At 35.1% G+C, this 22,304-nt stretch overlaps 1 protein-coding gene and 1 long non-coding RNA gene across 2 annotated transcripts in view; one reads left to right on the top strand and one right to left on the bottom strand.

Moving 5' to 3' along the window:
- Positions 1-5,439, bottom strand: part of LOC149781429 (peptidyl-prolyl cis-trans isomerase H-like) — a 45,467-nt gene extending 40,028 nt beyond the window's left edge. The window contains exon 1 of the mRNA XM_089935514.1: positions 5,281-5,439. Coding sequence (XP_089791640.1) covers positions 5,281-5,352 — 72 coding nt within the window. The 5' untranslated portion in view covers positions 5,353-5,439. The remainder of the gene's footprint in view (positions 1-5,280) is intronic.
- A 1,586-nt stretch (positions 5,440-7,025) lies between these two features.
- On the top strand, positions 7,026-17,237 carry LOC149781428 (uncharacterized). The gene is made up of 3 exons (XR_016414495.1): positions 7,026-7,124; positions 15,307-15,409; positions 16,405-17,237. It is a non-coding gene; the product is annotated as an uncharacterized LOC149781428 (long non-coding RNA).
- The last annotated feature ends 5,067 nt before the right edge of the window (positions 17,238-22,304 follow it).

Below are 22,304 nucleotides of genomic sequence, written 5' to 3'. Positions count from 1 at the left end.
TGCTGTTACTTCCCCTTAGTTACGATTTCCCACCTATAGAGGACGCCAACCGGAAATGACATACATTTATCCCTACAAGACGAAGTACATGCTTCATGCTGTCGAAAAATAAAACACTATAAACTATGGACAGGGAACATTTAGATGAAACTAATGAAAACTAATTTACTGTTCAGCCTTATATTGGTATGCGTGCATGACACACTAGATTGTGTTGCTTTCAAAACTGTTCCATTGTTTCAATTTATTTTGAAAATTCCCGTTAATACAGGTAAAAAGAATCAATGACGGGTTCCCTGTGTCAGCAGACTTTATATAAAAAGAAAGAAAGAAAGAAATTGGCACACTTAAAGAATCCAATGGAACCAAACTTGACTTCCTTTCGTCGGCCGACATCTGAAGAAAACATCAGCACACTAAAAAGTTACCAAAGTCAGTTTCCCACGTTTTGGTTTGCTTTGTAATAAAATAACCTATGTATCTGATATCCTGATGGTAAGTTTAAACAATGAGTTTATTGCTCCCTGCCAGTTGTGTTTATCACCCGGGCATCTATTTGTTGCCATATGTAATCATAATTGATGTTTGCAGGGCAAATTGTTTGCACAATAATAATTTGCTTTAATAATACTTCTGTAATCCATGCAAGCAAAAAGATTATCATTTGCACTCACACTGAATGTATTTTAAAATAATGATTTTTTATTTGCGAGATACCGTCTTATAGTTAACCTGGATACAATATAATCTTGGTCAGTTTGGAATAAGTAACTTATCATGCATAAATGGTAGGTGCCTTCAAGAATCAGGTGATATTTTCGTCTCATTTGTTATTTTGTTATTTGACATAGGGGCCGCTCACCAGTTAATATGTACTTTTGAGAGAACAACGTATGTAAGGTGAAGTAGTTCGCATTTAAAACATGCTCAATGGAGAGAATGTTGGCATACCTCTACGCTACATTAATGTAATATGGATGATATTTCTTTGGATATTGTACTTTTGGAAATTTTACATGATTTAAGCACACTGCTAACTAAAATGACTGCTCCCTTGTATTAAAAAATCAGCCTGAATTAGTCTAAAGTACACTATACATAGCAGCTATTAAAATAGGGAAAATAAATTTTGCCAGACTAGACAATACCAGGTTCTGAAAGTGCAATGAATGAATTAACAAATATATAAAATGTAAAAAAGTTATCAGCTCTTTTTTATACAATTTACCTCTGAAGTTGAGGCAGTGAAAATGACCAAGATTTAGCACTTTTTTAAAAGGTGCACATCTGAAGTAAGGCCAAGCTGTATGCTCTATAACCCATAGTACACCCATCAATCATACACCAAAATAAAGGGAATTAAAGGTTCTTTGAATTAAACCTAAGATATACAAGGTCTTTTTTAAATTGCCAGCATAACCAGTGAGGAAAGCTGGGGAAATTCTTTTTCTTTAAAATCCTAACCCTATGCAAAATACGAAACTGTAGAGCGCCACCATAAACGATACACTCTACACTGAGGATGCATACGCAAGCCGGCATCCGCTACATATACGGAGTTCGTGGATATATATATTTTTTAACACATTAATACAACTTGAAAAATAAAAACAAACAATAAAATTAACTGGTAATTCATACTGCAGCAAATAAATACTGAAATTTTTTGTCAACATTATTCTCTCTCTCTCTCATGTGTAATCAAGTGTGTTACAACATGAAGCCTAAAACTGAGTATATTTGATATAATATCTCATGTACACTACCCTTAGCAAAATGTATACTTATTATGTAGAATATTATCTGTTAAGTATTATTGTTTTATAAATGATTATTGATAATTTGACCAGATGACTTAAATTGAGAATGTTGTGCAGATGCATATATTGTTAACATAAAAAATGTATATAAATATTTTAATTAGAACAAGCAAGATATGTCAGTTTGTGTTTTCTCTCATAAATATGTACGTTATAAAGTATGATTATTTTCTTTCAAAGAATATCACAATAGTTTGTTTAAATTTAGTGTTTTTCCTAATACCTATCTTACACTGCATCTACTTGTTTGCTGAAGAAAAAGAAAGTACAAACTATTGTTAAGTTTGGATGAATTATATTTTGAGTTGGGCCAAATTGTCTTTGGGCCAAATTCACTATAATCTGGCATAAATGATACAGCTTTTTCATCCCTCCCCTATTCGATCCCACAGATTAAATCCACTTTTTTTCTGGTAAACATTGTCTCTTGGAAAAAGAAAGAACCCTTTTCCCCATCATCACTCTTTTGGTTACATCCGTATGCAACACAGTGCACCATATTTGCTGTACAAAAGCATGATCATACACTATATCACATAGACATTTAGGTGGGGAAATTAAACACTTTAATGGCTAGGTTGAATAGAAGGGATAAATGTATGTCATATCCAGTTTAGGCACGCGGAAACTACTGATTATTTACGGAGATTACCGAATAATTTTTTTCATTAAAAAAAGCGGAGTTTTAAGTCTAATTAAACATCTATATGGTGTACATAAATAACCAATGTGTTTTATTTATAACTATAATGATATCACACGTTTGTACAATAAAGGTGGCCAGTGACCTTTAAGCAAATCTATACTGTGTATATTATTTTCTAAATAATAGTTTTGTAAGGAACTTTAGTTAATGACATGTTATTATAAAAACCTATGATCGTACTTTGCAATGTAAGATAAATGACATATAATTCGACTGTCGATCTCACACATTCAGTAATTAAATGCCACCCCCCCCCCCATGGCTAGCATCACAAAGTGCATCTCTGTCAACCAGGAGTTTCTGAAATTTATTTTTGCTGCGCTTTACATGCTTTGCTTGTAGTGAATTGCTTCCTAAATCCCAAGAATGAATCACTGAATGCTGTAGAATTTTTCTCGACAAGCAATTATGATCTCCATTCCCACGAATGAAACTTACACAAGTCAACACCTGGCATTAATGTACCATATATATAAGCATAAATTCACACCCATTTTAGGGATTTTTAGATATAACAAAAAAGGGCATGGTTTATTTGTCAATCAATTGCAAATGCTTTCACTCAGTGTAGAATAGGCGGTTTCATTGAAGTAAGTCGAATAGGCTTACGTCTAACCATCAGCTATTGTATAGAATATGAAATGGGGATATGTTTGTGGGGGGCAAGTAAGGCAATCCATGTGGAGAAACAGAGTGAAAATTTCACATGTATTGGAAGAAGCAGAGTATATTTAGTGAAACTGATGATTAAATATACCGCAAAAAAACTTCCTGCTGGTACGTCCCAATCTGCCTGTTTTCGGATTCAATCTCCTGACTTGGCTTTTGAAAAGATTTATTTTTTTGCATGACACACTAGAATAACTGTACTGTACAGTATTAACTAAATTTATTCAACGACTATTTGAATTCTTTGGAAATTAATTAATTCTTTATGTACGTTTGAAACTTCAACACAGAAGAGAAATTTTTCGTTCGTTGGAACGTATTTGGATTTTTTGCAACTATTGGAATTGATAGGATTTTTAGGAACTAGGAATTCATTCACCATGCTGTAAGTTAATTTAATTTTTTCGCTCTTGTATTTTGAGAAATAAATTATTTTTAATTATGCAAAAGTTGTTTGTTTTGCTATTTCTTGTTGCATAGTTTAAGTCTCTGCAGTCGTAACACAGGACTGATGGCAAAAGGAAAAGATCAATGAGCAAAATTAGCATATATTACTTACCTCACCTGCATTCATGTTTGGTGACACACTCCATCTTCAAATTATGACAGCCAGTTGTAAATGAACTGAGGACTTGTGCCTTGATACATATATCACAGAACATCTGCTTTAACTTCGTATCATATCTCAGCCATGGCCACCCAAGTTTCCAGCTGTTTATAAATTTTCGGGAACTTTTGACCCGTTCATCATGATGTGGTGTTGCACTTGAAGCATTACTACCATCACTGCATGTACATGATGTTGGACTGCCAGGTTTAATATCAGGTTCAGTGACTGTGTTGTCTGATGTATTTGCACTAAATCCATATGCTGTTAAATTTTTTTAATTTAACTTACTGTTAAGATGGGATGATGAACATGCAACGTCTAACTTATGTTTATCCATGTTAATGTTGCACTGTCAACAGTACATAATTGTGATTGAGATTTTTTTAAATTTGCTTTGCATTTATACACAGCAATCGGTACTTCAAAGGTAATCAATTTTCTCTTAAGTTTCAGCAAAACTATTTTATTGGTATATTTTTTAAAAAACAACAGAAGGATTAGCCGTTCATTTAATTGCTGCCATTTCTGTTCGCGTCTTCAGAGGTCGGTCGATTGTAGGTATAGTCCGGTAGCATGACTGAATGTATCTCAGCATACAATACTCAAGCCAGATGTCAACATAAGTGAATTATGATATAACAATGCACTGTAAAGATTGGTTTGTCAATACAAACAAAGGATTTGTTTATGTAACAGATTCCAGTGCATTGTGTAGCCAGGTTTGTGGCATTGTTTTGCTGTCCCTTTGAATTTCTCCACTCCAAATCCATGACTGAATGTACAAAATAAAAAACTAAAAAGGCTGTCGCCCAAAAAATAGCCAAATGCAATATTTTGTCACCAATAAGGAAACAAAATCGCAATTTGTGACATTGGCAAAGCCCAGGACGAACCCTGCTTTGACTACTTGTTCCGATGTCAACAACATCGGAACACACTATACAAGGCCATTATTTGGATAGTAAGACAAAGTACTAAAAGAAAACCAACATGTGCTATGTCTTACATTGTAGGACTACAACTGTAAAACACCATATAGAAATCGATAATTTGCATCTGAAGTTTCTTTTTATAACAGTTAATGTGCACAGCATTCAAATATCAGGACTGAATAGACTTTGGTTAAAGAAAATTAGTGTTACATTTTAAAAGTAGAAGTTATATTTAATATAAAATTGGAAAATGCGCATATGATATAGGACACGATCGACTTTTACTATACAGTAGTAGTATTAGTACTTCAGAAACGAAACAGTACATGACCGACACAATTTATTTTCATACTTACGAATATATTTCATTAATTGGTCGCCATAATAATTTTAAAACATATCCACAATGTGGCGGTACAAATGAAATGAACATAGGATCAATACTCGAATAATACAGGTGTATATCAAAACTAGGAGTAGCTCGTTCCCAAAAGCATTACGTTTGAGAACGGATGTCGCTGAAATAAAAATGAAATTACGTACAACTTGTCCGATAGAAATGTCAAAAAAGACAATGGGATTGTTCAGATTAGATGGCTTTTCTGCTAGTGACATTTCGCTTCACCGAAATTAGGTTTCAACCAGGTTTTTCAATTCGTTCAATTTTTTTTATTTTTTATTTGGTACACTTCGCACTTGCAACGATAGTCTGGTTCCCTGCTTGGTAAGCTCCCTGCGATGCACTCCGTTCTTGTGGCGCTCTACGGATTCGCATTTTGCGAATAGTAGAATTTTAAAGAAAAAGAATTTCCCCGGCTTTCCTCACTGGTTATACTGGCCATTTTAAAAAGACCTTGTATATCTTAGGTATAATAAAAGAACCTTCAATTCCCTTTATTTTGGTGTATGATTCATAGGTGTAATATAGGTTCTAGAGTATAAAGCTTGGCCTTACTCAAGATGTGCATCTTTCAAAAATGTGCTAGCTCCACTTGATCATTTTCACTTCCTGAACTTCAGAGGTAACTTGTATAAAAAAAAAGAGCCGATAACTTTTTTTTTTTTACATTTTATATATTTGGTAATTCATACATTGCACTTTCAGAAGCTGATATTGTCTAGTCTGGCAAAATTGTTTTCCATGACAGCCAAATTTTGTCAAATATTGGGATCGATATAACAACCATCTTCCTCGAAGGGGCGAAAGTGACAATAATTTGTCAAATATTGCACATTTCGACTGCATCATGTACGACATTCCATTTGCTATCGATTACTTGAGTCGGAACTGATATAAGGTGATAGGTGACAGCCTTAGTTGACCAAACATCAATACCGAAAAATGTCGCCAAAAAACTGAACAATTTCGACAGCATTATCTCAATGTTCCATTTGCAATAAATTCTTTGATCAATTTTACATTGATATTAATATATTGTTCAATGTAACACCACAGGTTTTGCCAAAGATTAATAATGATTTAGCTAGGAGTTCCTCAAAGAGAATAGCAATTTGGTCGAATGATTTGGGGCACTTTATAAATAAAAAAGTAATGTTTTTGCAATAAAAGAACATGATGCATCCTATTCAGTTTTGGATATCACCTGCTTTGGAAATAGAGATAAAGCATCATTTATGATTTTATGTTAGATTATATAAACATTAGAAATAAGAGGAGTCAATATAAAAAGGAATGGTTTCAGAATTGTGGAGAGAGCCAGAGGGGATAAAACTAGAAGGGCATGGGATGGGTGGGTAGAGGATCCCTTTGTTCACTTGTAGCTAGCACTTATTAAAACCAAAACATTAGCCTTCATTTGTGCGGGTTTGTTGGAGGCTTGGATTGAGATCAAGTAATGGAATGCAAAATCTCATTTTGACTGATTCATCCAAAATGTACCAAATTGGTAAAATCTTATTTACTCGGGTATTCTGTGTTTACATGGGCATATATTTATAAAAAATCAAGTGTGAAATTAAACTATACATACGTGCCAAAGTTTATGATGAATTCTTCATGGTATTAAGTTAAATATTCTTTTTTTAAGGGAACTTAAATTTATTGTATGATGAGTGACAATAGAACAAGATATGTGAAGCATTTATCATAAAAAAAATGCTTTCAATAATATCTTTATTATATCTATATTTTTTTCACAATAGAAAATGGTTACAAAATTAATATTAATTGTGTCATTTGAAAATACACTGAATTGATTCTTTAATACCTAGTGAGAATAAAAAATAAAAAACAAGTTTCTTGAAATGTTCTAATTTGATTTTATAGAATGGAGCATCATCCTAGTTTCCACACCTATTGTAAAAGAGAGAGGTCATCACCAACAGGAAAGACTCCAGTACAGATAGAGAATCACAGACAGTTAGAGGTATGTATTTACAGTTGCAGTTGCAACATTCTGTACTGACCCACTTTGCACAAAGTTTGAATGTCTGTCTATCCTCAATGTTTGTGTTCAAGACCTTGTTTAAGGAGATGCTCATTTTATGTTGATACTCACTTTGCCTCGGATCTGTTACAAAAGTGAAACAGATATTCTTTTAAAACTATACACAAATTTTTGCATTTACCGGTAACTCATCAGTAAGATCAATTGTTTATCATTATTTATGCATTTGTAAGGCACACTTGGGAATATAAAAAGTAGTTATTATTATAATGAGGTACTGTAATGAAAAATCATAGAATCACTCTATATATCTGAATGTTTACCATGCCGTTATTATATGTCACACAGTGTGACACTTACATTTACGGTATTGCCAGAACACTGTATTGGATCTTATGACATCATGTGTGTTTTTACATTGAGGTATAAATGACATATAAGCACACATTTTATTGGCTTATAGCTTGCAATCCAGTATTATCTTCATTATATACTCTGTGTATTATCTTGGTTGCTATAATAATTGTTAGCAGGTAATTTTCTTACATTATTATGCACTTTTCAGCCTTTTAACATTAAGGGTTGGGTTTGACACTGTGGTCTTTATTTTCAGAAGACAATAGGTAAATATTTGCATTATTAAGTAGCAGTAGCTATTTAACTAACAGTTATGTGCCTATCCAAATTCGTGATAAAAGTATTTGTTACTGAGTCTGAGATTTATACAAAAAGTACCAACTCGTACTTACTGTTAATTTCAAACATCATAGCTCATAACTGTTTACTGATTGCAATTCCCAGACCCAGACATGATTTTTCTCCGTTTTAAAGCGGAATTCTGCTTTTCTCTTGACTTGAATCTGATTTTTCTTGATATAGTCAGGGGTTTTTTTATCATCTCCGATCCTGTTTTTTTTAAAACGGTCTGTTCTTTCCCATTTCACAATGATCCTTGTAACGTATTCGTTTCATGTATTAGTTAGCCCACGACTCTTGTAAAGAGTATTCTGATTGGTCAAAAGTTTAAATTCATCCAATGAATCTTCGTGTAATGGAAACTGATGGCAGTGGAAAGAAGAAGGGTGCTTGCAAAAAATGGCATTCCGAGTTGTAACTTGGGAGAGACCATGACACAAGAAGTTTAGATAAAGTTTAAAAACATATTGTTATGGGGTGCGTTGGCTGTTAAATTTCCAGTGACCATTCAGTGACTCACTATATTCTCTATGGCTGATAAACTCTCATTAGAGTAAAGGCCCAGTTAAACTTAGACCTTAACTCCAAGAGGTCTCTGATTCTCTGATACAGTGGGGAACCCTTACAATAAGAACGGGAATAGGGATGACATGCAGACTCAAATTTAAGTTTCATCTGGTTTATTAACATTCACAAACTTGTATGGCATTAAAATTTCAAGACTCAAATATCAGGTGCATCTCTTCCAAGTAATATCTTGTTGATTTTATATCACAGTGGTTGTGTGCAGTTGGACAACATAAGTAATTTAAGTAACAGTTTTTATGATAGAAGTTGATATTAACATTTATCAATGTCAAAGTTTAATGTTCAGATGTTAAATTAAACTTATTGTTTAGTGATAGACTTTTTGGAACATTGGCTAACCTTTCATTAAATTCATATATGTTAATTTCAACAGAGCTTTGAGAAACACTCGATGGCTGTAATAAAATAACTAACGGCCTATGTACAAAGCCTTGAGAAACACTCAACAGCTTTACAATATAACAAATAACTATAAGAAAGAGCCTTGAGAAACACTCATGTGCTCTATATTCAAACCTGCACTTATTATCATTACTATTCTTCTTATTATATTTCCTATTTATATTGAATTGTATTATACATCATTATTTGACCAAGATCTGCAAGAAACACTTGACCTGACCTCACAGAATCATAAAAATACTATCTTAATACTATTTAGCTGATAAGTTTGGTTTGTTCTTGTTTTTAATCGTAATATCATTTTAATTCTCTATATCTTTTACCACCACAACACGCACACAGCTGTGTTTTCCTTCTAACTCCAACACCACACCGTAAACAAGGCTGTGGTCCAAGACTCCACCGTCGCACACTTTGCAAATGTTGACCTCAGAATTCCTTCACGCAGGATTTATTACAAGGAGCTGAAGACCCTATCATCAACCATTTACACTGATTTCTTATTTAAGTTATCATATATGTAATATTTTTTATTTAAATACTTGCCTGAAATATAATATGGAAGAGTTTGAGAGATTATCTACAATACAGCCTTGGATAACTTCTAGATTCGATCTTGACAGAAGAACCCCTGCCTTGCGAGGCGAACTCTGACTGATCCGACGATTAATCTGATTAATATTATCAGGGATGCTAAAAAAGAATTTTGTGATGATGGGGAATCTCAAGTATGGTCAACATTCAAAATTGTATGTCTTGACCCTGACGAAGTCATTGATGCCACTATGAACGATACGCGAGCGGAAAAGATAATCAATTATCTCAACGATCAGAAATATTTTTTCAGAATAAAGTGTATTGTGCTAGCAGAAACGAACAAGTGTATCCTATAACAGCGATTGTTTATGGAATTTATCAGCTAAATGATAAACCCAACATCAATGATCTTGCACCAATGAGATTTTCCCAGCTGAATTGTGTAGCTGAACAAGTAATCGAACATTTTACAAATGCGATGCATGGAAATGGGTTAACGAATCTACAATGTGAGCGAATAAACAAATGGGCTGAATTGGTTAAGGATACCAGAGCTACAATAAATGATGTTGCCGAGTTATCAAGTAAATTAAAATTTTCAATAATAGTAAGAACGTTAACCGGAGAGTTTTATATGAATCAAAGAATAAATTGAAGGAAACTCCAATTAAAGTATTGGTCATAATGCACACGCGTGGACCAGCACAGTCACAATATTTCCATGAGATCGAACTGCAAGATTTTACTCAGACTCTGGAAGAAACATGTTTGATTTTATTCACGAAATAAGTAAAAATGATCCTATGTCAGTATGTTTATTTAAAAGTTCAGATGATGAAAAATATGATCAATTTGTATGACCTAATGGCGAAATATATTGTAAAGAATCTCTTCATGAAACGATGACAAATCTTGCGCAGAAATTTTCAACAGTGAATACTGAGCAATTATTAAAAAATTGTTTTACAGTTCCGTCAGTTGCAGCTCACTTCACAAGAGAGAAAAAGCCAACACGATTTGAATTTCTAGAAGATGTACAGTTAAGTTGCTGTGAATACGGACACCATGGATTGTGAAATACCAAGTATGACCACAACGACGTTATCTCGGTTGATATGGTCGCGAGTTATCCAGGAAGTTTTTTTGAATTGGGGGAGTGTTCTGGATATTTTAAGCGATTTGGACACCCCACAAAGGAGATGACTTGAGTATCGATAAATGGACCACTACCTGATTTTGATCTGACCGGGGTTGCTTGTATTATGTCATTCGAATTTGCTAAAGATCTTCATCCAATCTGTTATGCTTGGTTTGGTAGACACTTTTCAGAAAAACGCTGGGCACCAATAGTTTTATTACGATATATGATTGATTGTAAAATACTGATATCGCTGATTGTAAGTGAGGCAATTATATCATATCTCAAGCAGACCGAAGTTTGGTTAACATCACCTGATGATGATAGCGCTGCAAAGGATCTCGGTAGAAGAATAATTGGCAAGTTTATTCAAGGTAGAGCATATGATCATAAACGACACAAGTCACATTATGCATGATTAATTTTAGATGATGCTGAATGTGACTTCGTAATTGCTGATGCAACAGAGAGAAATATATTTGTAAGTCGGGAAAACGCTTACTTGTCTGACGGAAAACACGATTAGGTACTGTTTTTGGTTTTATGAATAGCGAACCACCTCAATATACTTACTTAAGATCTTCAATGCTCGCTTATGTGTCTATAAATTTATTATCGATAATAAATAGATTCCCTGACACCGCAGTCAGAGTTGCCACGGATTCATTTTATATCGATAGCAAGTATACATCATTGGCAATTCTTTTTACAAATGCTGATGCATCATGGGGTTCGTGGAGAATAAAACAGATGTTATGTAATTATACTGAATCCGCAGATATTACGATTAAAGATATTTATTGCAGCAATCAGATATCAGAATTATCGCCTCGACAAATGTCGAGGGCCGCATCCATGTATGATCCCGTATCCAGACACAAGACTGTTTATCTAAACGGCCCAGGTGGTTCTAGTAAGACGAATCGGGTGATCGAATTATTTCGACAGAATTCAAATGATATGATTGCACAAGTTAGCACTAACATCACCACACAGACTTGACAGAGAGATGATACAACAGAGATACATGGACTCCTGACCGAATGGGAGAGAAATATATTCCAAAACTTATTATTTAGGATGATGTGTGCACAGTATCTTAAGATATATTAAAAATGTTTCTTGATTGGTTGTTATTAAAAAATACAGCTGTGATAATGTGCGGCGATCACGGTCAACCACCATCGTGTGTTGGACCATCTCTACATGTTTGGTTAAAGAATTTTATAGATTATTACTCGGAAATAACTGATGATCACAGATCTCTTGATGCAGAATTAAACGAGTTCAAGAAATTAATCAGACTACAACCGAATAAAATTCAGTGATAAATAATGTGTAAAATAATTTCAGAAACTTCAATGAACGACTTTCTGCAAACGTGGAGCCCGAACGATTTGATAGTGGCGAGTAGAAAGATAGTTCGTGATACACTTCAACAACAATTATTTATATTATATAAAGAAAAGTTTCCGGAATTACCAGTGCCGCTGTGTTATCGACCAGCAGATACACGACATCAAAATATTGACGGTGATATACCAGGACAGACCGAGAAACAAAATCTTGTATTAAACGATATTGTTTTAGTTGATGTCAGTATTGTTGAAGATGCCATAAAAATAAACAAATCTCCGTGGACGTTAGGATACGCAATGACAATTCACTCTTCTCAGGGGTTAACCATCTCTGATACTTGTGTTTGGATTGTGGATGATCGTGTTGAATGGTCAAACTTAGTTTATCTCGTAGTGTCTCGAGTCAGACGAATATCTCAGCTGTGGAGAATTGTTATAGACACTACAGAAATTATTGATGACGTAACCGATGACAGCACAATAAGAAAAAAATTAGCCGGTTATAAACAAAGTGACAAAAAAAAAAACGTGACTTTGATCTAGATGTTGAATTTATTATGACACTGAGCAGCAGCAGAAAAATCACTGTGCGAGCTGTAATTGTGTAATTTTGTGGCAGTACTCGAGTAATAATCCAAGACAATTTACCGTAGATAGAAAAGATAATAGTTGCGGTCATACACCTGACCTCGCATTTTCAGGTGTATGACCGTGACTATTATCTTTTCTATCTACGGTAAATTGTCTTGGATTATTACTCAAGTACTGCTTCTCGATTGTAATAGACATAACGGCGCTAGTTAAGTGATCGCGGTGGTAATTGCGTGTCTTCAGGAATTACTTGTACTTGTTCACATGTAAAACCATGTTGAGGAGCAGTTGAATCTAGTCTGTAGAGTGCAGGTCTACTGGTGGATCTTGTTATACTAGATATCTTGTGTGTGGTAATACTCCAAATAGGATCAGTAGCTCTTTTTTCCCACCTTCAAGTTCACCAGGTTCATATAAATATCTTACAGTCACATTACCTTATACTGGCTACGCTGAAACATCATGTCGTTGTATTGGTATATGTTTTTTTTCTAATTGCATTAATAGGTTTCATGTTGGTTGTTCGAGTAATTTCATTATTTTGTGCAGCTATCACACTTGGTAATCTTGCAACCCACTCGCAAGATCTTATTTCTTGAATTATTTCCTTCGCTTAAATCGTTCAACAATTGCATGATCGCGATGAATTGCAGTATGTCCTTGTCGTACTTTGACATTATGTTGCTTCATTAGCGACGATACTGCATCCTGAAATTCTTTGCCAGGATCAACCTGTAACAGCTGTGGCCATCGTAGACTATCTCGTTGATAAATTCGTTTAAACGCAGAAGCTACTTCAGCAGCTGTCTTTGTTGATAACGGTTCTGCTTCTTTAAATGTGCTGTACTGTTTTAGGCAGTGGTAGCTAAATCTGCCGTATTGCCTGTCGGGCTAACCATTTTTCAGCAGTAGAACGTCCGACACCTGCCTTCAAACCGAATTTACTAATCGCTGCTCTACCTTTCCAGTATCCTCTTGGGGAATAATAAATCGACTCCATTATTTCAATAATCGGTTGATTAATTACCGTTCCCCAATACAAGCTTACCCTTCATTGCAGATCTCGCCAACCAGTTAGCTAGTGATTCTTTGAAAGATTTATTTTTTATAGAATTTAGCGCGTGAATTAATTTCACATCTGTGATATGCCTATCTTGCAGATCTTTACTTTTATAAGCTACATCATGAGCATGACACACTTTATCAATAGCTATTATTGGATATTCATCTGGTTTTGGTTGATCTTGGTTATCAAGTCTAATATCAAGTCTGGTACCAGGACCACAGTAATTATATCCTGGAAGATGTTTTTCTTTTGGGTACTTAGCCCACGGAATTCCTGGTAGTTTGGCTAATTTGGCGGCAATATCACCTCCTCGCTTTTTTTAAAAAACCAACTGTGTAAGGGGAATAAATTTAAAAACTTTTGTACCGCATCGTTCACACTTACCTGTAACTGCTGACCTGTCATTTTTTGTTGTAATAGTTGTTAGATCACCTGTGGGGGTACGCGTCCTGCATTTCACACAATATAAATCCATATTTATTTATCTTTTGTATAACATGAATGTAATTGATTTCTCTGCGACTTGAAAGCAAGAGCCTGTAAAGCATCATGCTGCGCTACCAAATTCTATCCAAATTATTATCATAGGTCCATCTGGGTCTGGTAGAACGCAACTGTTACTTAATCTTATCATGAGGTGGTTGAAATGGGATAAGTTGTATTTAGTTGCACCATGTATATGTGTATATGATCTCATCTTTCTTTTCCGTCCATATTTTGTTATCATTTTTGCATCTGATAGTAATATCTTTTTTATGGTTCAAATTTCTTGGTGGCTCTATGAGTTTGGTCATTCTGTTGTTTTTGTAGATTTCTGGCAGAGTACTTTACATATATCCATAAAAATAAATGTATAATGCTGCCCATGCATATTTTTTTCCTTTATTCATATTTCTTATCCTATTTAAGACAATATTAGTTTTCCTATACTGGAGTAGATGGATGCCCAAACCTCCCACCAATTTTGATCTCTCTCTCTTTCTCTCTCTCTCTCTCTCTGCATTGACTTATCAGACCCGATTGCTCTTTAATACCTCTTCTTTTAATTACCTTGGGAATAAAATGAATGACAATGATGCAACAATATAATCTTGAGTATAAAATTATTATTCCGTAGAGAACAAAGGAAAGCATCTATTGTTATTATCCAACTATCCAAATTATTAAAAGAGTGGAGTGTATAGTACAATATGTATGCGAAGTGTTCTCCAGCTGTTAAACAGATTAACGCTTCCTGTTGTGCAGTACGACAACAGGAGATCAAAGGCAATGTTTCCACCCTTGCATACCTAATTTTGGGCGAAAGGAAAAGAAATACAATTACCTATATATGTCCTCTTCAATGCTCGGCCACTCGTACATAGCCGAATGACCGCACACTAGTATAATCCAAATTAAGTAAGTTGTACTGGATTGTGTTGGGCATCATTGCCTGACGCCGCCTTCACACTCCACTCCCCCCACCCCCAATGCCACTAAAGTTAAGTGAAAAGAAAAAACAAAAATTAAAATAACTAAAAAAGAATATCATTGCTACATCTGACATTGATTATAATCTCATTTATCTGATCTGAGTGGAGCCAAATAAAACGTACGATGTTTGATAAACTTGTTACACTTAACATTTAAACTTGATACCTGAGGAACATGTAGTAGTCATACGCAGGAGAAACTTTTCAGGCATTTTGTAACCATTCTTTATTACGACAAATAGCAATATAAATAGTTTGTAGTACTCCTAGTACTAATAACAATAATAATTTTGCAGGCCTAACATTTTTCTAGATATTGGTGATGCATCTGCAGACTGTGAAGAAGAATTCGAGTGATTTCTTCATCACATCAGAGAGACGAGGCTGTCAGCCAAAAAGACAATTATTTATTGCAGGTACATATATAATACCACCACCACAAATGAGACAGGAAATATGTATTATTATTATTTTATTATTATCAGTAGTAGTAGTAGTATTGTTGTTGTTGTTGCTGTTGTAGTAATAGTAGTAGTAGCAAATTTCTTTCTTTTCATAATTAATCATTGTCTTGTTCATAGACATAGTAGTCGCAGTAGTATGCTTTAGGAGCACGTATTACCCCACTTTTGTCAGTAACTCAGTCTGTTGTTGTTGTTGTTGTAGGCTTTAACGCCATTTTTCAGCACATGATAGGCTATGTATGGCGGCCAGTATTAATAGTGGAGGAAGAACCTGGGAAAACCCCGGGAAGAACCACCGACCCACGAGAAGCTACTGGCAAGCTTTCTCACATACCCACATTGGCTGAATCCTAGACTCGAACCCACGCAGACAGAGGTGAGATGGCAGTGATCCATAACGGAGAGCGCTTTAGACCACTCGGCCACTCGGGGCCCCTAAACTCAGTCTGATATATTCAGCAAGTTTTGATAAATTGTTCCTATAAACTGTTTGCTTTCTTTGTGTATTTCATGGCTCTCTCTGTCACCATTGTGAATTTGTGTGTGTGTGTGTGTGTGTGTGTGTGTGTGTGTGTGTGTGCTTTAACGGAACTTTAAAGACATCAATAACTATTTCGTGCTGAGGGAGCAAAATGCCTTTCACAATGACACATTGAGGCAGTCGACCTATGCTGGTCTGCTATATTGAATTAGCTACCCTTGAATTACGAGTCTGACAATCTAACAACTGAGATACCGCGGCTTTGGTCAAAATACGTGACAATGTGTGTGTGTGTGTGTGTGTGCTGGATTTGTTTCGCGAGGGAATAAAATATCAAGGAGAAAGTTTTTATTTGCAGTTAATACAGGAGATGGGGAAGTCAGTCGGATGTACATGGTCTGATACCAGCAGTGCAGGGGAATATTTCATATGAAAAGGATCAGTATTATTATTATTATTATTTCAGAACATACAGTGCTGTTTTCTATGTTTGGTCCTGGTTGGTTGAAGAAATGGGAGACCAAGTATATACAGGCGAAAAATCAGCAAAGACACGTTTGATTGAAATGTATCATTCCTCCACAGATAAAGAGACACAGGACAGAATTATTAAGGAATTTTGAAGACCCGAAAGCATAATTATCTGTCTCGTTGCTACGGTAGCATTTGGAATGGGGATCCAAATCAGAGATGTAGATATCGTTATTCTTTGGGGATGCCCAAAGGGCATTCTGAGCTATTGGCAAGAGATTGGGAGATATGCCAGAGATGGGAGAAAAGGTTATGCTTGTCCCCTACCTTACAGGACAAGCATGAGGAAGGCGACAACAGACGAAAACATGATAGAAGTTGCCAAAAATCGGCAAGTCTGTTTAAGAAGAAACATTCTTGAGGCATTGTGGATCCCCGAAATGGATAAACTTCCCGCTAACCTAAAAGAATGTTCTGCGGGAAGTTGCAATATATGCTCTTGCGGCCATAGTTATTGTTGTGTAAATTGTTGTTGTTGTTGTTGTTCTAGGGTTTAACGCCATTTTTCAGCACAAGATAGGCTATACATGGCGGCCAGTATAACTGGTGGAGGAAGAACCCTGGAAAACCCAGGGAAGAACCACCGACCCACGAGAAGCTACTGGCAGGCTTTCCCACGTACCCACGCTATCCGAGCCTTGGACTCGAACCCACGCAGACAGAGGTGAGATGGCAGTGATCCGGAACGGTGAGCGCTTTAGACCACTTGGCCACTCGGGGCCCCTGTGTAACTTGTTGTAACACTTGTCAATGCAGTGGGCACAAGGGAAGAAGAAAATATTGTTTTTGATTAAAATATAACATTATCCATATGTTATAAGTTATGGTGTAAAATTATAACATATGTATGTATGTATGTATGTATGTATGTATAAATACCATTGTAAATGTTATTAATAAAGTTCATCATACTAATAATGTTATAAGTAATATTAAGTATTAACATGTATGTATGTTTTCATAAATACCATTGCAAATGTTATTAATAATGTTCATCGTAATAATCATCTTCTTATAAGTAATAGTAATGTAAAGTATTAACATGTAGATATGTATGTCAACTTTCCATTTATACCATTGTAAATATTATTAAACATGATTGAAAATACTACCACTAGTAATAATACAAAATTAATAATAATATTATTATTATTATTGTGTAGCATATTTTCACATCCGAATACGGTTTTGGTCTTTTTACAGTTTATTCACTCTATCTCACATTTCTGACATGACGTCTCTCTCTCCTAAATTTCTGCCTTAACGACACAACTCCCACCCAAGCATTAGTCAGTTCCCAGTCATATATGCATCGCTAGACGGTTTCCACGCATTACTCTTACCTTGTGGTGATGCTGCTTTACACGCATGCATGGGTAATTCAAATCTGTTGTCAGCAGCCGATGAATACACAAGTGTTCTGTTCTGACAGGGATTTATACTAAAAATGAGTGTTCTAAAGGATTTATTGCAGTGAATCATTAGAAGAGGGATTAAACTTACCGTCTGGATACAAAGCTTAGTCTAAATAAATTTATTAATTAATGGCGTGCGGTCCGATCATCCAGTTTATATACAGGCGGACGCTTCAGTACAATTAGTGCATTCCGCCATTGGTCTCCGCAGCCAGTCAGCTAAAAAAAAAAGGTGGAGAACAACTTGTTGGCCTAATGCCTATTGGACTTCCAATGTCGTTGTTTGAGATTTGTAAAGTAATGTGACTATTAACACAAATGGCGAGCATCGGGTCAGGTTTCATCTATGCCAAGTTTTGTCTAGTCTGTCAGCCGATTAAAGATATAACGATTATAATACTTGCCAGTTTTGAGAAAATAAATAATTTTCCTATCGATTTCATGCAGGTATAAGTCGATATAACCTGGTTTAAATTTGCTAGGCCCGCTGGTAAGCTATCTTATGGTGGCGGTAGATTCCAAATTTGATATGTCGTCCCTTTTATCATATATTAAGAAACAATAACAGCCCATGTATCAATACAGGCTTGGGGACTGGTTTATTGAGCTACAAGAAGACAAGTTGATTTTACAGAAAATTCAGTCTTTGTTTATACAACAATATATAATTTTGAAGATCTTTTGTCAAAATTTAAATCAACCCTTTTGTAAATGTCCTTAAATGATGGAATTTGTAAGTAAGTCATCTCAAGAAGTTTAGGTTGCTTGAAAAATCTTGTTTGAGATTTTATTGGCACATGTGATCATTGTTTCTGACATTGTTTTGGAGAGTCTTGAAAGAGAAACATCTTCGGATTTGGAAAATGCATGTTTTGTAATCCAAAATGTTCTTTAATTCCATTCAGTAATAGTCATATGTTAACCATAAAACAATTAATTTCATCCTGGAAAAGACCTGGAAATTTATATTTAGAAATGTGTGGGAACCATGTGTTGGGTATTTTTTCCTTTTTTTTTTGTTGCTGAGAATTCCTCTTCTGATGAGAGTGTTTTTATTCAAGGAGTAGAGTGCGTCTTTATTAATGTTCCTTTCCATTGTGTAAATTTGTCATCAGACTTTGTCTCAGGACCTGTGACGGTCGGAACAGTCTCTGTCTTACCCGTTGAGGACATTCATTTATTACTAGTCAACGACCTTGGTGGAGACAAGGGTGTGGTTCATCCACTTGTAACTGACAAGCCTTATTTGGATCAGAAAGTCGATCCAGTTGAAAAAGATTTCTCTGGTTTATTCCCAGCTTGTGCAGTTACCAGTGCTATGGTAAAGAAAGCTCTTAAGAATGATGTTGATAAGGAAAATATTCCTTTAGCTGACACATGCATTGGTCAGGCTTTTGATGAGGTCACTTTCACTCCATATTTGGATCAATCTGACGGTATTGCTCACAGTGATCCTCTTTAAACTACTTATTCTCTTTATTCTAATCAGGGTGATAAACGACAATCACTTATCGTCGAGCAGGAAAAAGATCAGAAGATCTGTTTGTTTCAGTGGGCCATTAGTGAAACTGAAGGTACTGAAGTTCTTGTCCGTTATTTCATTAAAAATGGAATTCTTATGAGAAAATGGAGACTGCCGAGGTACCTGCTAATGACGAATGATCAGTAAATTGTTCAATTTTAGTTCCAAAACCATACAGGCCGGAAATACTTAGTCTGGTCCATGAAACTCCATTGGCTGGTCATTTAGGGATCAATAAAACTTATCACAAGATCTTGACTCACTTTTATTGCCCAAAAATCAAAAGTGATGTTGATAAATATTGTAGATCTTGTCATACCTGTCAAATGGTAGGAAAACCAAAGCAGAAAATACCTAACGCTCATCTACAACATATTCCTGCCTTTGATGAACCATTTAGTAGAATTATGCTAGATTGTGTTGGTCCCTTACCTAAGACAAAGTCAGGTAACCAATACCTGTTGACCATTATGTATGCGTCAACAAGGTTTCCAGAGGCAATTCCCTTGAGGAATATAAAATCTAAAACAATAGTAAAGGCTTTGATAAAGTGTTTTCCTCAATTTGGCCTTCCCAAGTATGTCCAGTCTCATCAAGGCTCAAATTTTAATGTCTGGAATTTTCCAGCAAGTTATGTACGAATTAGGCATCCAACAATTCAAATCTGCCTATACCCTGAGAGCCAAGCGGCATTAGAAAGATTCCATCAGACTTTGAAAAATATGATTTGATCAATTTGTTTTGATACGCATAAAGACTTAGATGAAGGCATTCATTTACTATTGTTTGGTTTTAGGGAATCAGTTCAAGAATCTCTAGGCTTCAGTCCCTTTGAACTGGTTTTTGGACACACTGTGCGTGGACCATTTAGGTTATTGAAGGAGAAACTTCTTTCTAATGAAGATTATGAAATTAATCCTCTTGATTATGTTTCTGATTTTAAATATAAGTGGTCAAAGGCTTGTGAGGTCACAAGAGCAAGTATGCACTCTACTCAATCCAAAATGAAGTCAAAATATGATAACAACTCGAAGGAAAGGAGCTTTCAGCCTGGTGATAGAGTCCTGGCTCTCTTGCCCATACAACAAAATCCTCTTCAGGCCAAATATTATGGTCTGTACACAGTTGACAGGAAAGTAAATGAGTTAAATTAAATCATAAATACTTCTAGCAGGCGTAAACAAAAATAAATATGTCACATAAACATGCAAAAAGAGGATATTGAAATAGATAACCAGGTTAAACATGCAATTAATTAGTTGTACCTGTCCCACTCAGTGAAGGAATATGTAAAGGAATATCATTGAATTCTACTGATACTGGAGACACAAATCTTCAGAATTCAGAAAATGTGAAAGATCTGGACCAGAAACGTTCACATTTGCAAGAGCAAGAAAGAAATGAACTTAAACAGTTATTATTTGAATATAAACACTTATTTCCAGATGTTCCTACAAGAACACAATTTTCCATGATGGTGAAATTGTAAATAATAAACGTGTGAAACAACACCCGTACAGGATGAACCCTCTCAAACAGGACTATTTGAAAAAAGAAATTCAGTATTTGCTGGAGAATAATTTTCAGAGCCCAGTAAAGGGACTAGAGTTCACCATGCATACTTGTTCAAAAACAAGAAGAAAAAAAACTTTCCGTATATGTACTGATTATAGGAAGGTAAATAGTGTGACAAAAACAGAATCATTCCCATTACCAAGAATCAGTGACTGTATTGATAAAATCGGGAAGGCCAAGTACGTCACCAAATTTGAGCTTCTGAAAGGATTTTGGCAAATTCCACTACCGGAAAGAGCAAAGGAAATTTCAGCATTCGTGACTCCAGATGGACTTTACCAATGTAAAGTAATGCCATTTGGGATTAAAGGGTCGCCAGGTACATTTCAACATCTCATGAATATCAATACCTCTGGTCTAGGCAATTGTGATGCTTATATCTATGATGTCATCATTTACATCGACACCTGAAAAGAACATTTAGCAACAATTCGGAAATTCTTTGACAGACTTTGATGCATGTTTGACAGTTAATATGTCTAAAAGTGAGTTCTGCTGTGCTAGTGTAACTTTTCTAGGACATATCATGGGACATGGACAAGTTAAACCTATAGATGCTAAAGTCAAGGCTATCTCTGAATTTCCCGTGCCTGTTAATACAAAGCAACTGATGTTATATTTGGATATGGCCGTATACTATCAAATATTTTGTTCCAATTTTTCTATAATTGCTGAATCCCTGACAAATTTATTGAGTAAGAAAAACAAGTTCATCTGGACTGAAAAATGTCAGGAGGCTTTTGACAAGTTGAAAGCCATACTTAAAAGCTCGCCAGTTCTTACAGCTCAAAATTTCAGCCAATCTTCTAAATTATCTGTTCATGCAAGTGATGTTGGGGTTGAAGCAGTTTGATTCAAGATGAAAATGGTGTGATCATCCAGTGTGCTATTTTTCTAAGAAATTAAATAATCACCAAAGAAATTATTCAACAATCGAGAGGGAATGTTTGGCTTTGATATTGGCATTACATTTTGAAGTTTACCTTAGTTCAGCTCCTTTGATGTTTGTGTTTAGTGACAACAACCCCCTTACTTTCATCGGCAAGATGACAAATAAAAATCAAAGAATACAGGAATATAATCTTGACATCCGGCACATCAAAGGAAAAGATAATTTAATAGCAGACACATTTTCCTGTGTATAACAATGTATTATTTCATGTAAACGGTGTGTAATTTATACGAGTTCTTTTTAACCCAATTTATAATTAGCCTGTGGTAAAAAGAAAGCTTTATCATATAAATCTTTCTTTTCTTTATGGGGGGTATTGTTTGCATATTTGATTTAATTATATCTGATTTAATTGTTTACAAGTTTTAATT

Source organism: Sinohyriopsis cumingii, chromosome 15 (assembly GCF_028554795.1).
Source record: "Sinohyriopsis cumingii isolate HCF-2022 chromosome 15, ASM2855479v2, whole genome shotgun sequence".
Classification (NCBI taxonomy): Eukaryota; Metazoa; Mollusca; class Bivalvia; order Unionida; family Unionidae; genus Sinohyriopsis; species Sinohyriopsis cumingii.
This window is presented reverse-complemented; position numbering and strand designations above follow the sequence as displayed.